Raw genomic sequence first — 13,717 nt, 5'->3', positions numbered from 1 at the left:
CTTTTGAGCCCTTCAGAGAAGTCCTGGATCATGCAGGAAGAAGCTGGATGTCTGTGTCTGTAATTTTTGCTGTGCAAAAAAAACGCCAAAATAGGCCCCTCCCACTCATATTACAACAGTGGGAAGCCTCAGGGAACTGTTTCTAGGCAAAATTCAAGCCAGCCATGTGGAAAAAACTAGGCCCCAATAATTTTTATCAACAAACATATGTAAAAAGATTAAACATGCCAGCAAACGTTTTAAAATACACTTTTATAAGAGTATGTATCTCTATTAATAAGCCTGATACCAGTCGCTATCACTGCATTTAAGACTTTACTTACATTACTTCGGTATCAGCAGCATTTTCTAGCAAATTCCATCCCTAGAAAAATATTTTAACTGCACATACCTTATTGCAGGAAAACCTGCACGCCATTCCCCCTCTGAAGTTACCTCACTCCTCAGAATATGTGAGAACAGCAAAGGATCTTAGTTACTTCTGCTAAGATCATAGAAAACGCAGGCAGATTCTTCTTCTAAATACTGCCTGAGATAAACAGTACACTCCGGTACCATTTAAAAATAACAAACTTTTGATTGAAGAAATAAACTAAGTATAAAACACCACAGTGCTCTTACGACCTCCATCTTAGTTGAGAGTTGCAAGAGAATGACTGGATATGGCAGTGAGGGGAGGAGCTATATAGCAGCTCTGCTGTGGGTGATCCTCTTGCAACTTCCTGTTGGGAAGGAGAATATCCCGCAAGTAATGGATGATCCGTGGACTGGATACACTTAACAAGAGAAATAAGGGTCAGAAAAAAAATCTACTGCTTATATATTCAGAGTAGGAGTTAAATCATTGTCTTATTATTATGCACTTTTTAATTATGAAATTCTACTGTATTGAGTGGTCCCTTAACCAGTAAGTAGAAGCAGCAGCCACGTCATCAATAAATTTAGCTGGTCTAAGTATATAGCCAGTATGTAGAAAACCCCTCCTAAGGCAAGATTCAAGTTTTCTATCTAAAAGATCTTTGAAAGAAAGAGTGGAAATGGCCCCATTAACTTTGGAAACCGTTTCCCATAACTCTAAGTTAGCAGAAGTTAACTGATATAGTTTTTTTAAACCTCGTAAAAGGGTTAAGATAGACACCTGGTTTAGACCATTCCTAAGCAATCATACCAGAGAGAGCATCAGGTACAGTTTTATATACTGAATTTAAAACGATAACAAATTTAGGGACAGGTTGATGCTGTTCCAGTACGGCAAAAATTTCAGTAAACATGGATGCAATAATTACTATTATTACCTCCTTATAACAAGCTTTTTGGGAAAGGAAACAATATTTCCCCTTTATATAGCATTGCATGGCACTAAGCAAATGTAGCCTAGGGAAGCATTAAATGTCAGTGTGCAAAATTTTCAGTTAGTCTAGTGTGTTAGTCTGACATGCCGTTTTTCGAAAGCTTGCGTCAGTAGTAACACGTGTTTCAAATTTAATTCTATGTGCGAGTACTATGGTGTGGTAACCCGACAAGTAATGTAAGTAGTGGTTTCTATTGACTCATGCTTTCTGTTTGTAATATGGCGTGCGTACCCGACTAGTATTTAATGCGTCCGAATTCATACGCGCATGTGAATTTTTTTTTGCCAAAAAAAAAAATGCAAGGGTATTGAATAGTAAGTATCTGTCCCAGGGCCATACATACACATATATAGGTTTTAACTATTAAACATTTAAAAGTGCCCATAAACATATTTATGAGTGTCTATTTAATAAATAGACAACATTACTTACCCCTAGACACTTGTCCACTAAGTAGCAGACAGCCAAACCAGTACAGAAACATATCAGCAGAGGTAATGGAAAAGGAGTATAACGATCTGTAAAGGGAGGCAGTAGACTAGTCCCTGCGACCGAATTTACAGAGAGCCTACAAAGTATTTGCCATGAGAGAAAAACATATGAGGCAGTACTCCAATCACATCCCTCTGACAAGCACTATACTCTGAGGGGAAATGGGCTTTAATATATTCTAAAGAGCCTTTTACTGATGAAATCAAGCACATCATTATGCTTCAACCACCTCTAACGGAGGCAAAGTAAAAACTAAGGTATGAGTGAGGTAGGAGGGTTTTATAGGCTTTTGAGGTTTGGGAAACATTGCCTCCCCCTGGTAGGAATGTATATCCCATATGTAACCGTTCATGGACTCTCCACTTATATGAAAGAAATCCCATACAGCTGGAACAATTTTTTTTGTTGAGAACAAGATTATGCACAGATGTATATTCTAGAATCAAAAACCACAACCTCTTTGTAAATATTGTTAGTTAGCAATGTTAGAGCTTGATCAAATTATTAAGATAAGGAGTGGAAAAAAAACAAAAACACCAATTTGAAAATATAGTACTTGCCTGATCTTTCACACATTCCACAGTACCCCTGCGGAGAGGCTCAATGTTACAAGCCATTGTCTGTCCATTCTGACCCAGAACACACATCTGAAACTTGACAGTTTCTCCTTTCTGTAAGCAATCTGCTTTATTGCACATCCCCACAATGCCAAAAGGGATAAGACTGCCTTTCATGTCAGCTGAAATTCAAGATGGAGGTAAGTTGTAGTATAAAAGCATTTGAGGAATTTATATTGGAAATTGTGCTACATTAAATGAATGCTCAACCACAACAACAAAAAAAGCAAACTAATAGTCATAATACACCTGCCAATTTTGTAAATGCTTTCTCGACTACATTACTGCTAAACATGTGCATCCGTTGCTTTCGGATATCTATGTGTGAAAGTGCAACACACAAAGATCTGTGAAAATCCAGATCTGTGTGTGTTGAACCTGCACACAAAGTTAACCGGCTCCGAATAAAGCCAAATGCTTCTAGCAGCAGACCTATTCAGCCTTCATTGTTACCAGAAAACAACTAATGCACATGTCTAATGACCACTGATGCCTCAAAGAATGCTAGAAACTAATTGAACAACTATAAATGTATACAACCTGCAACGCCCAATATACAAACACATTAATAACGTATCCAAAACATTGGATTATATGAAATGACATATATATTGGTTTTATTAGATCAAATTGCATTAAAGGGAATGTAAGGTCAAAATTAAACTTTCATGATTCAGATAGAATAGGAACGTTGTTTAAATTGCATATACTATTATATAAATTGCTTCATTCTTTTGGCATCCTTTGTTGAAGGGCATACCTAGGTAGACCCAGGAGCAGCAATGCACTACTTTGGTGACTGCGCGTATATGCCTCTTGTCATCGGCTAACCCAGTGTGTTCAGCCATCTCCGAGTTGTGCATTGCTACTCCTTCAACAAAAGATATCAAGAGAATGTAGCACATTTGACAACAGAAATTGACTGGAAAGGTGTGTAAATTTGTATGTATGCTATACCTGAATCATGAAAGAAAAAAAAAGTTGTGTCTCATGTTCCTATAAAGACGAGACCCATAAAGAATAATCAGACCCGAGGTACCACATGTGCAGAACTTTCAGAATATGAATTCTCTGGGACATTATAGTTCCGAGTGTGTATCAAAATAGAGACTGTGTCTGTTTCTATTGCTGCCATGATCATCAAAAATGTTCTGCTATAGTTTTGCCTCATCCACGCCTCATAACCTTTATGTAAACTTCAGCTTACCCGAAAGATGATCTACTATCTGAATCTATGCAGCACCTGATTGCAGAAATGTATGAGCTGAGAATTACATTCAAACATTCCGCCTGGAAACAGGAAAATCACATTGTTCTCACCATCTATGAAGGTTTTTTGTTTTCTTTCAAAGAAATCCACAGCTCAGACATTTCTGCAATCAGGTGCTGCATAGATTCAGATAGTGGATCATCTTTCAGAAATGTGGAAGTATCACTTAGGTTATGAGGTGTTGATGGGCAAAACTATAGCGGTATTGCATTGGTGACCATGATGGCAAGAGGGGAAGTATAGTTGTGAGTATATCAAACTTCAATCTCCCAATTAACGTATATTCTGAGGGCTGGGGCCCCATGAGTGTTTTTTCTACACATGTGGTGCCTTCTTTATATGTCTATGCAATTTTCTCACCTGTACTTGTCTTGCACATATTAAAGGGATAGTAAACCCCAACATTTTCTTTTATGATTCAGATAGAACACACAATTTTCAACAACTTATCAATTTATTTCTATTATAAAATTTTCTTCATTCTCTTGTTATCCATTGCTGAAGGGACAGCATTGCACTACTGACAGGAAGCTGAAAATATCTATTTAGCCAATCACAAGAGAAATCTGTGCAGGCACCAATTAGCAGCAGCTCCCACTAGTGTATGATATGTGCGTATTCATTTTCTCTTGTTAAGTGTATCCAGTCCACGGATCATCCATTACTTATGGGATATTAACTCCTCCCCAACAGGAAGTGCAAGAGGATTCACCCAGCAGAGCTGCTATATAGCTCCTCCCCTAACTGCCATTCCCAGTCATTCTCTTGCACCCAACGAATAGATAGGATGTGTGAGAGGACTGTGGTGATTATACTTAGTTTCATACCTTCAATCAAAAGTTTGTTATTTTATAATAGCACCGGAGTGTGTTATTCCTTCTCTGGTAGAATTTGAAGAAGAATCTACCTGAGTTTTTCTATGATTTTAGCCGGAGTAGTTAAGATCATATTGCTGTTTCTCGGCCATCTGAGGAGAGGTAAACTTCAGATCAGGGGACAGCGGGCAGATTAATCTGCAAAGAGGTATGTAGCAGCTTATTATTTTCTGACAATGGAATTGATGAGAAAATTCTGCCATACCGATATAATGTAAACTCAGCCTTAAATGCAGTAGCAGCAACTGGTATCAGGCTGTCATGTATGTATATTTTACACTTCAGTATTCTGGGGAATGGCACTTCACTGGAATTATACTGTATGCATAAGACTTTAGCCTAATTTGCAGGGATTAGCAACAGGCTTTTTAATAACACTCAATTTATTAATGTTAAACGTTTTTTGCTGGCATGTAAAATAGTTTAATTTTCTGAGGTACTGGGTGAAAAAATGTTTTGGGCACTATTTTTTTCCACTTGGCAGTCGTTTTATTTAATTTATGACAGTTTACTGATCTCTCTCACTGTTGGCTATCAGGGTTAGTTATCCTTTGCTAATGGGAGCAATCCTTTGCTAAAATTGTGTTTTTTACAAAGATTTGATGCTATAACTTTTCAGTTTATTAATTTTCAACTGTCATAACTTTTTCTTTGCTTCTTATAGGCACAGTACGTTTTCATATTATAGTAAATTACTTGAAAAGTATTTCCAAGTTGCTAGTTTATTTGCTAGTGTGTTAAACATGTCTGATTCAGAGGAAGATATCTGTGCTATATGTGCTAAAGCCAAAGTGGAGCCCAATAGAAATTTATGTACTAACTGTATTGATGCTACTTTAAATAAAAGTCAATCTGTACAAATTGAACATATTTCACCAAACAACGAGGGGAGAGTTATGCCGACTAACTCGCCTCACGTGTCAGTACCTGCATCTCCCGCTCGGGAGGTGCGTGATATTGTAGCGCCAAGTACATCTGGGCGGCCATTACAAATCACATTACAGGATATGGCTACTGTTATGACTGAAGTTTTGGCTAAATTACCAGAACTAAGAGGTAAGCGTGATCACTCTGGGGTGAGAACAGAGTGCGCTGATAATATTAGGGCCATGTCAGACACTGCGTCACAATTTGCAGAACATGAGGACGGAGAGCTTCATTCTGCGGGTGACGGTTCTGATCCAAACAAACTGGATTCAGATATTTCAAATTTTAAATTTAAGCTGGAAAACCTCCGTGTATTACTAGGGGAGGTGTTAGCGGCTCTGAATGATTGTAACACAGTTGCAATACCAGAGAAAATGTGTAGGTTGGATAAATATTTTGCGGTACCGGCGAGTACTAACGTTTTTCCTATACCTAAGAGACTTACTGAAATTGTTACTAAGGAGTGGGATAGACCCGGTGTGCCGTTCTCACCCCCTCCGATATTTAGAAAGATGTTTCCAATAGACGCCACCACACGGGACTTATGGCAAACGGTCCCTAAGGTGGAGGGAGCAGTTTCTACTTTAGCTAAGCGTACCACTATCCCGGTGGAGGATAGCTGTGCCTTTTCAGATCCAATGGATAAAAAGTTAGAGGGTTACCTTAAGAAAATGTTTGTTCAACAAGGTTTTATATTGCAACCTCTTGCATGCATTGCGCCTGTCACGGCTGCAGCAGCATTTTGGTTTGAGTCTCTGGAAGAGACACTTGAATCAGCTCCATTAGATGAGATTACACACAAGCTTAAAGCCCTTAAGTTAGCTAACTCATTTATTTCAGATGCCGTAGTACATTTAACTAAACTTACGGCTAAGAATTCCGGATTCGCCATTCAGGCACGCAGAGCACTGTGGCTAAAATCCTGGTCAGCTGACGTTACTTCTAAATCTAAATTGCTTAATATACCTTTCAAAGGGCAGACCTTATTCGGGCCCGGGTTGAAAGAAATTATCGCTGACATTACAGGAGGTAAAGGCCATGCCCTGCCTCAAGACAGAGCCAAACCTAAGGCTAGACAGTCTAATTTTCGTTCCTTTCGTAATTTCAAAGCAGGAGCAGCATCAACTTCCTCTGCACCAAAACAGGAAGGAGCTGTTGCTCGCTACAGACAAGGCTGGAGACCTAACCAGTCCTGGAACAAGGGCAAGCAGGCCAGGAAACCTGCTGCTGCCCCTAAGACAGCATGAATCGAGGGCCCCCGATCCGGGAACGGATCTAGTGGGGGGCAGACTTTCTCTCTTCGCCCAGGCTTGGGCAAGAGATGTCCAGGATCCCTGGGCGTTAGAGATCATATCTCAGGGATACCTTCTAGACTTCAAATTCTCTCCCCCAAGAGGGAGATTTCATCTGTCAAGGTTGTCAACAAACCAAATAAAGAAAGAGGCGTTTCTACGCTGCGTACAAGATCTTTTATTAATGGGAGTGATCCATCCGGTTCCGCGGTCGGAACAAGGACAAGGGTTTTACTCAAATCTGTTTGTGGTTCCCAAAAAAGAGGGAACTTTCAGGCCAATCTTGGATTTAAAGATCCTAAACAAATTCCTAAGAGTTCCATCGTTCAAAATGGAAACTATTCGGACAATTTTACCCATGATCCAAAAGGGTCAGTACATGACCACAGTGGATTTAAAGGATGCTTACCTTCACATACCGATTCACAAAGATCTTTACCGGTATCTAAGGTTTGCCTTTCTAGACAGGCATTACCAGTTTGTAGCTCTTCCATTCGGATTGGCTACGGCTCCGAGAATCTTCACAAAGGTTCTGGGTGCTCTTCTGGCGGTACTAAGACCGCGAGGAATTGCGGTAGCTCCGTACCTAGACGACATTCTGATACAAGCTTCAAGCTTCCAAACTGCCAAGTCTCATACAGAGTTAGTACTGGCATTTCTAAGGTCGCATGGATGGAAGGTGAACGAAAAAAAGAGTTCTCTCTTTCCACTCACAAGAGTTCCCTTCTTGGGGACTCTTATAGATTCTGTAGAAATGAAGATTTACCTGACAGAAGACAGGTTAACAAAGCTTCAAAATGCATGCCGTGTCCTTCATTCCATTCAACACCCGTCAGTAGCTCAATGCATGGAGGTGATCGGCTTAATGGTAGCAGCAATGGACATAGTACCCTTTGCACGCCTACATCTCAGACCGCTGCAATTGTGCATGCTAAGTCAGTGGAATGGGGATTACTCAGACTTGTCCCCTACTCTGAATCTGGATCAAGAGACCAGAAATTCTCTTCTATGGTGGCTTTCTCGGCCACATCTGTCCAGGGGGATGCCATTCAGCAAGCCGGACTGGACAATTGTAACAACAGACGCCAGCCTACTAGGTTGGGGCGCTGTCTGGAATTCTCTGAAGGCTCAGGGACAATGGAATCAGGAGGAGAGTCTCCTACCAATAAACATTCTGGAATTGAGAGCAGTTCTCAATGCCCTTCTGGCTTGGCCCCAGTTAACAACTCGGGGGTTCATCAGGTTTCAGTCGGACAACATCACGACTGTAGCTTACATCAACCATCAGGGAGGGACAAGAAGCTCCCTAGCAATGATGGAAGTATCAAAGATAATTCGCTGGGCAGAGTCTCACTCTTGCCACCTGTCAGCAATCCACATCCCGGGAGTGGAGAACTGGGAGGCGGATTTCTTAAGTCGTCAGACTTTTCATCCGGGGGAGTGGGAACTTCATCCGGAGGTCTTTGCCCAAATACTTCGACGTTGGGGCAAACCAGAGATAGATCTCATGGCGTCTCGACAGAACGCCAAGCTTCCTCGTTACGGGTCCAGATCCAGGGATCCGGGAGCGGTTCTGATAGATGCTTTGACAGCACCTTGGACCTTCGGGATGGCTTATGTGTTTCCACCCTTCCCGATGCTTCCTCGATTGATTGCCAGAATCAAACAGGAGAGAGCATCAGTGATTCTAATAGCGCCTGCATGGCCACGCAAGACTTGGTATGCAGATCTAGTGGACATGTCATCCTGTCCACCTTGGTCGCTACCTCTGAAACAGGACCTTCTGATCCAGGGTCCCTTCAAACATCAAAATCTAATTTCTCTGAAGCTGACTGCTTGGAAATTGAACGCTTGATTTTATCAAAACGTGGTTTTTCTGAGTCAGTTATTGATACCTTAATACAGGCTAGGAAGCCTGTTACCAGAAAGATTTACCATAAGATATGGCGCAAATACTTATATTGGTGCGAATCCAAGAGTTACTCATGGAGTAAGGTTAGGATTCCGAGGATATTGTCTTTTCTACAAGAAGGTTTAGAAAAGGGTTTATCCGCTAGTTCCTTAAAGGGACAGATTTCAGCTCTGTCCATTCTTTTACACAAACGTCTGTCAGAAGTTCCGGACGTTCAAGCTTTTTGTCAGGCTTTAGCTAGGATCAAGCCTGTGTTTAAAACTGTTGCTCCACCATGGAGTTTGAACTTAGTTCTTAATGTTTTACAGGGGGTTCAGTTTGAACCCCTTCATTCCATTGATATCAAGTTGTTATCTTGGAAAGTTCTGTTTTTAATGGCGATTTCCTCGGCTCGAAGAGTCTCTGAGTTATCTGCCTTACATTGTGATTCTCCTTATCTGATTTTTCATTCAGACAAGGTAGTTCTGCGTACTAAACCTGGGTTCCTACCTAAGGTGGTCACTAACAGGAATATCAATCAAGAGATTGTGGTTCCATCTTTGTGTCCTAATCCTTCTTCGAAAAAGGAACGTCTGCTACACAATCTAGATGTAGTCCGTGCCCTGAAATTTTATCTACAGGCAACTAAGGATTTTCGACAAACGTCTTCCCTGTTTGTCGTTTATTCTGGTCAGAGGAGAGGTCAAAAAGCTTCGGCTACCTCTCTCTCCTTTTGGCTTCGTAGCATAATACGGTTAGCTTATGAGACTGCTGGACAGCAGCCTCCTGAAAGAATTACAGCACATTCTACTAGAGCTGTGGCTTCCACTTGGGCCTTTAAGAATGAGGCTTCTGTTGAACAGATTTGCAAGGCTGCAACTTGGTCTTCTCTTCATACTTTTTCCAAATTTTACAAATTTGACACTTTTGCTTCTTCGGAGGCTGTTTTTGGGAGAAAGGTTCTTCAGGCAGTGGTTCCTTCCGTGTAAAGATCCTGCCTGTCCCTCCCGTCATCCGTGTACTTTAGCTTTGGTATTGGTATCCCATAAGTAATGGATGATCCGTGGACTGGATACACTTAACAAGAGAAAACATAATTTATGCTTACCTGATAAATTTATTTCTCTTGTAGTGTATCCAGTCCACGGCCCGCCCTGTCACTTTAAGGCAGGTAATTTTTCCATTAAACTACAGTCACCACTGCACCCTATGGTTTTCCTTTCTCTGCATGTTTTCGGTCGAATGACTGGTAATGGCAGTTAGGGGAGGAGCTATATAGCAGCTCTGCTGGGTGAATCCTCTTGCACTTCCTGTTGGGGAGGAGTTAATATCCCATAAGTAATGGATGATCCGTGGACTGGATACACTACAAGAGAAATAAATTTATCAGGTAAGCATAAATTATGTTTTTTAACAAGGGATACTAAGAGAATGAAGCACATTTGAAAATAGAAGTGAATTTAAAAGTGTCTTAAAATGACATGCTCTACCTGGAATCCTGCAAGTTTAATTTTGCCTTTCCTATCTCTAACTTATTTTTTTTTTTTTTTAATACAATTTGTGGTTTGACAATTTAATAATTTTCTTGAAAGGACCTTTTAGCAGATTTTTTTTTTTGGGGTACAACAATGAAAATTTTACTTTTTCCATTGTACTTTCTTTTTTAGGGTCATAGGCAGTCCCCATACTATACTGTCTGGAGGACAGTGCAACAGGTTTTTTTTTATTTTTACCAACTATTTTGTCATGTTCCTATAATGCAAAAAAAGAGTGGCTCACCTGGTTTACTGGACTCCATGCTGGTCTCATTTTCTGCATTCTCAGCTTCTTCAGGAGTTTCCTCTGTTATGTTCTGCTTATCTATAACCAACAATTAGAAATTGTCAATTCCTTTTATGCTGCCATAAGGACAGTATTTCAATAACTCTGCAAGTAAAATATTTACTCACCCTCTTCTAAAAGCTCAATCATGCCCTGATATTCAGTCTGTGTAGGGTCAACGCTCCTAAGGGGTCTGATTACTTTACCCCAGTACACCATTGGATCCACGTCGTCATTTTCTCCATTAACTGGGGGGGGGGGGGGGGGGTAAAGAACACATTCTTTAATTGAGAAAAGCAGTCTGTATAATAAAGGAATAATAATAATAAAATAATAATGTATATAAAAAAAACTTACATAAAATAACTATTTGTGAGTCCACAAATTAATTCATTACCTATGGAAAATACTTCACCAGGCCACCAGGAGGAGACAAAGACACCCCAAACAAAGCATTAAATAACATCCCCACTTCCCCTACCGTCTCAGTAGTTCAAGCAGAGGATAAGAAAAAGTAGAGATACACAAAAAGGTACAGAGTTGCCAGAAGACTGCCGCCACTACATAATTTCAGGACGGGTTCGTGGACTTACTACCAAAGAAAATTTATCATCCGGTAAGCATAAAATGATGCCTTCTTTCTAATGGCAGTGAGGCCCAAGAAGAAGACACTGCACGGGTAGAATGTGCCGTAATCCAAGATGAGGCTGCTGGCCCGCTTCAATATATGCCACGCAAATCAAACTGAGCCAGAAGGATAAGATAACAGCAGTGGCTTTCTGACCCTTGTGCTTACCAGAATGCAGGATGAATAAGGAAGTTGACTGACAAAGTTCTATCTTCATACTACCAAGGAATTTAAAGTCTCTAAACCACATCCAGATTATGCAGAAACCTCTGCTTTAAGGAAGAAAGATTGGGACAAAAAGAGGGAACAACAATTTCCTGATTGATATTGAGAGTTGAAACATCTTTAGGTTAATATCCCATTTTAGTTCGTAAAACAGCCTTATTCACATGAACGATTAGATAAAGCGGGTCACACTGAAGGCCAAATAAAGAAACTCTACGAGCAGAAGAAAATCGCTAACAAAAATAAAACTTGCCAAGGGACAGTCAACACCAGAGTTTTTGTTGTTTAAAAACAGAATTTATGTTTACCTGATAAATTACTTTCTCCAACGGTGTGTCCGGTCCACGGCGTCATCCTTACTTGTGGGATATTCTCCTCCCCAACAGGAAATGGCAAAGAGCCCAGCAAAGCTGGTCACATGATCCCTCCTAGGCTCCGCCTACCCCAGTCATTCGACCGACGTTAAGGAGGAATATTTGCATAGGAGAAACCATATGGTACCGTGGTGACTGTAGTTAAAGAAAATAAATTATCAGACCTGATTAAAAAAACCAGGGCGGGCCGTGGACCGCACACACCGTTGGAGAAAGTAATTTATCAGGTAAACATAAATTCTGTTTTCTCCAACATAGGTGTGTCCGGTCCACGGCGTCATCCTTACTTGTGGGAACCAATACCAAAGCTTTAGGACACGGATGAAGGGAGGGAGCAAATCAGGTCACCTAAATGGAAGGCACCACGGCTTGCAAAACCTTTCTCCCAAAAATAGCCTCAGAAGAAGCAAAAGTATCAAACTTGTAAAATTTGGTAAAAGTGTGCAGTGAAGACCAAGTCGCTGCCCTACATATCTGATCAACAGAAGCCTCGTTCTTGAAGGCCCATGTGGAAGCCACAGCCCTAGTGGAATGAGCTGTGATTCTTTCGGGAGGCTGCCGTCCGGCAGACTCGTAAGCCAATCTGATGATGCTTTTAATCCAAAAAGAGAGAGAGGTAGAAGTTGCTTTTTGACCTCTCCTTTTACCAGAATAAACAACAAACAAGGAAGATGTTTGTCTAAAATCCTTTGTAACATCTAAATAGAATTTTAGAGCGCGAACAACATCCAAATTGTGCAACAAACGTTCCTTCTTTGAAACTGGTTTCGGACACAGAGAAGGTACGATAATCTCCTGGTTAATGTTTTTGTTAGAAACAACTTTTGGAAGAAAACCAGGTTTAGTACGTAAAACCACCTTATCTGCATGGAACACCAGATAAGGAGGAGAACACTGCAGAGCAGATAATTCTGAAACTCTTCTAGCAGAAGAGATTGCAACTAAAAACAAAACTTTCCAAGATAATAACTTAATATCAACGGAATGTAAGGGTTCAAACGGAACCCCCTGAAGAACTGAAAGAACTAAATTGAGACTCCAAGGAGGAGTCAAAGGTTTGTAAACAGGCTTAATTCTAACCAGAGCCTGAACAAAGGCTTGAACATCTGGCACAGCTGCCAGCTTTTTGTGAAGTAACACAGACAAGGCAGAAATCTGTCCCTTCAGGGAACTTGCAGATAATCCTTTTTCCAATCCTTCTTGAAGGAAGGATAGAATCTTAGGAATCTTAACCTTGTCCCAAGGGAATCCTTTAGATTCACACCAACAGATATATTTTTTCCAAATTTTGTGGTAAATCTTTCTAGTTACAGGCTTTCTGGCCTGAACAAGAGTATCGATAACAGAATCTGAGAACCCTTGCTTCGATAAGATCAAGCGTTCAATCTCCAAGCAGTCAGCTGGAGTGAAACCAGGTTCGGATGTTCGAACGGACCCTGAACAAGAAGGTCTCGTCTCAAAGGTAGCTTCCAAGGTGGAGCCGATGACATATTCACCAGATCTGCATACCAAGTCCTGCGTGGCCACGCAGGAGCTATCAAGATCACCGACGCCCTCTCCTGATTGATCCTGGCTACCAGCCTGGGGATGAGAGGGAACGGCGGGAACACATAAGCTAGTTTGAAGGTCCAAGGTGCTACTAGTGCATCCACTAGAGCCGCCTTGGGATCCCTGGATCTGGACCCGTAGCAAGGAACTTTGAAGTTCTGACGAGAGGCCATCAGATCCATGTCTGGAATGCCCCACAGCTGAGTGACTTGGGCAAAGATTTCCGGATGGAGTTCCCACTCCCCCGGATGCAATGTCTGACGACTCAGAAAATCCGCTTCCCAATTTTCCACTCCTGGGATGTGGATAGCGGACAGGTGGCAGGAGTGAGACTCCGCCCATAGAATGATTTTGGTCACTTCTTCCATCGCTAGGGAACTCCTTGTTCCCCCCTGATGGTTGATG

At 41.2% G+C, this 13,717-nt stretch overlaps 1 protein-coding gene across 1 annotated transcript in view; it reads right to left on the bottom strand.

Moving 5' to 3' along the window:
* Positions 1–13,717, bottom strand: part of CSDE1 (cold shock domain containing E1) — a 501,007-nt gene that overhangs the window by 93,237 nt on the left and 394,053 nt on the right. The window contains exons 17-19 of the mRNA XM_053705299.1: positions 10,666–10,785; positions 10,496–10,576; positions 2,405–2,583 (exon numbers count right to left, since the gene is read on the bottom strand). Coding sequence (XP_053561274.1) covers positions 2,405–2,583; positions 10,496–10,576; positions 10,666–10,785 — 380 coding nt within the window. The remainder of the gene's footprint in view (positions 1–2,404; positions 2,584–10,495; positions 10,577–10,665; positions 10,786–13,717) is intronic.

The sequence above is a fragment of the Bombina bombina genome, chromosome 3 (assembly GCF_027579735.1).
Source record: "Bombina bombina isolate aBomBom1 chromosome 3, aBomBom1.pri, whole genome shotgun sequence".
Taxonomy (NCBI): Eukaryota; Metazoa; Chordata; class Amphibia; order Anura; family Bombinatoridae; genus Bombina; species Bombina bombina.
Note: the sequence above shows the minus strand (reverse complement) of the source record. Positions and strands in the feature narration are given on the sequence as shown.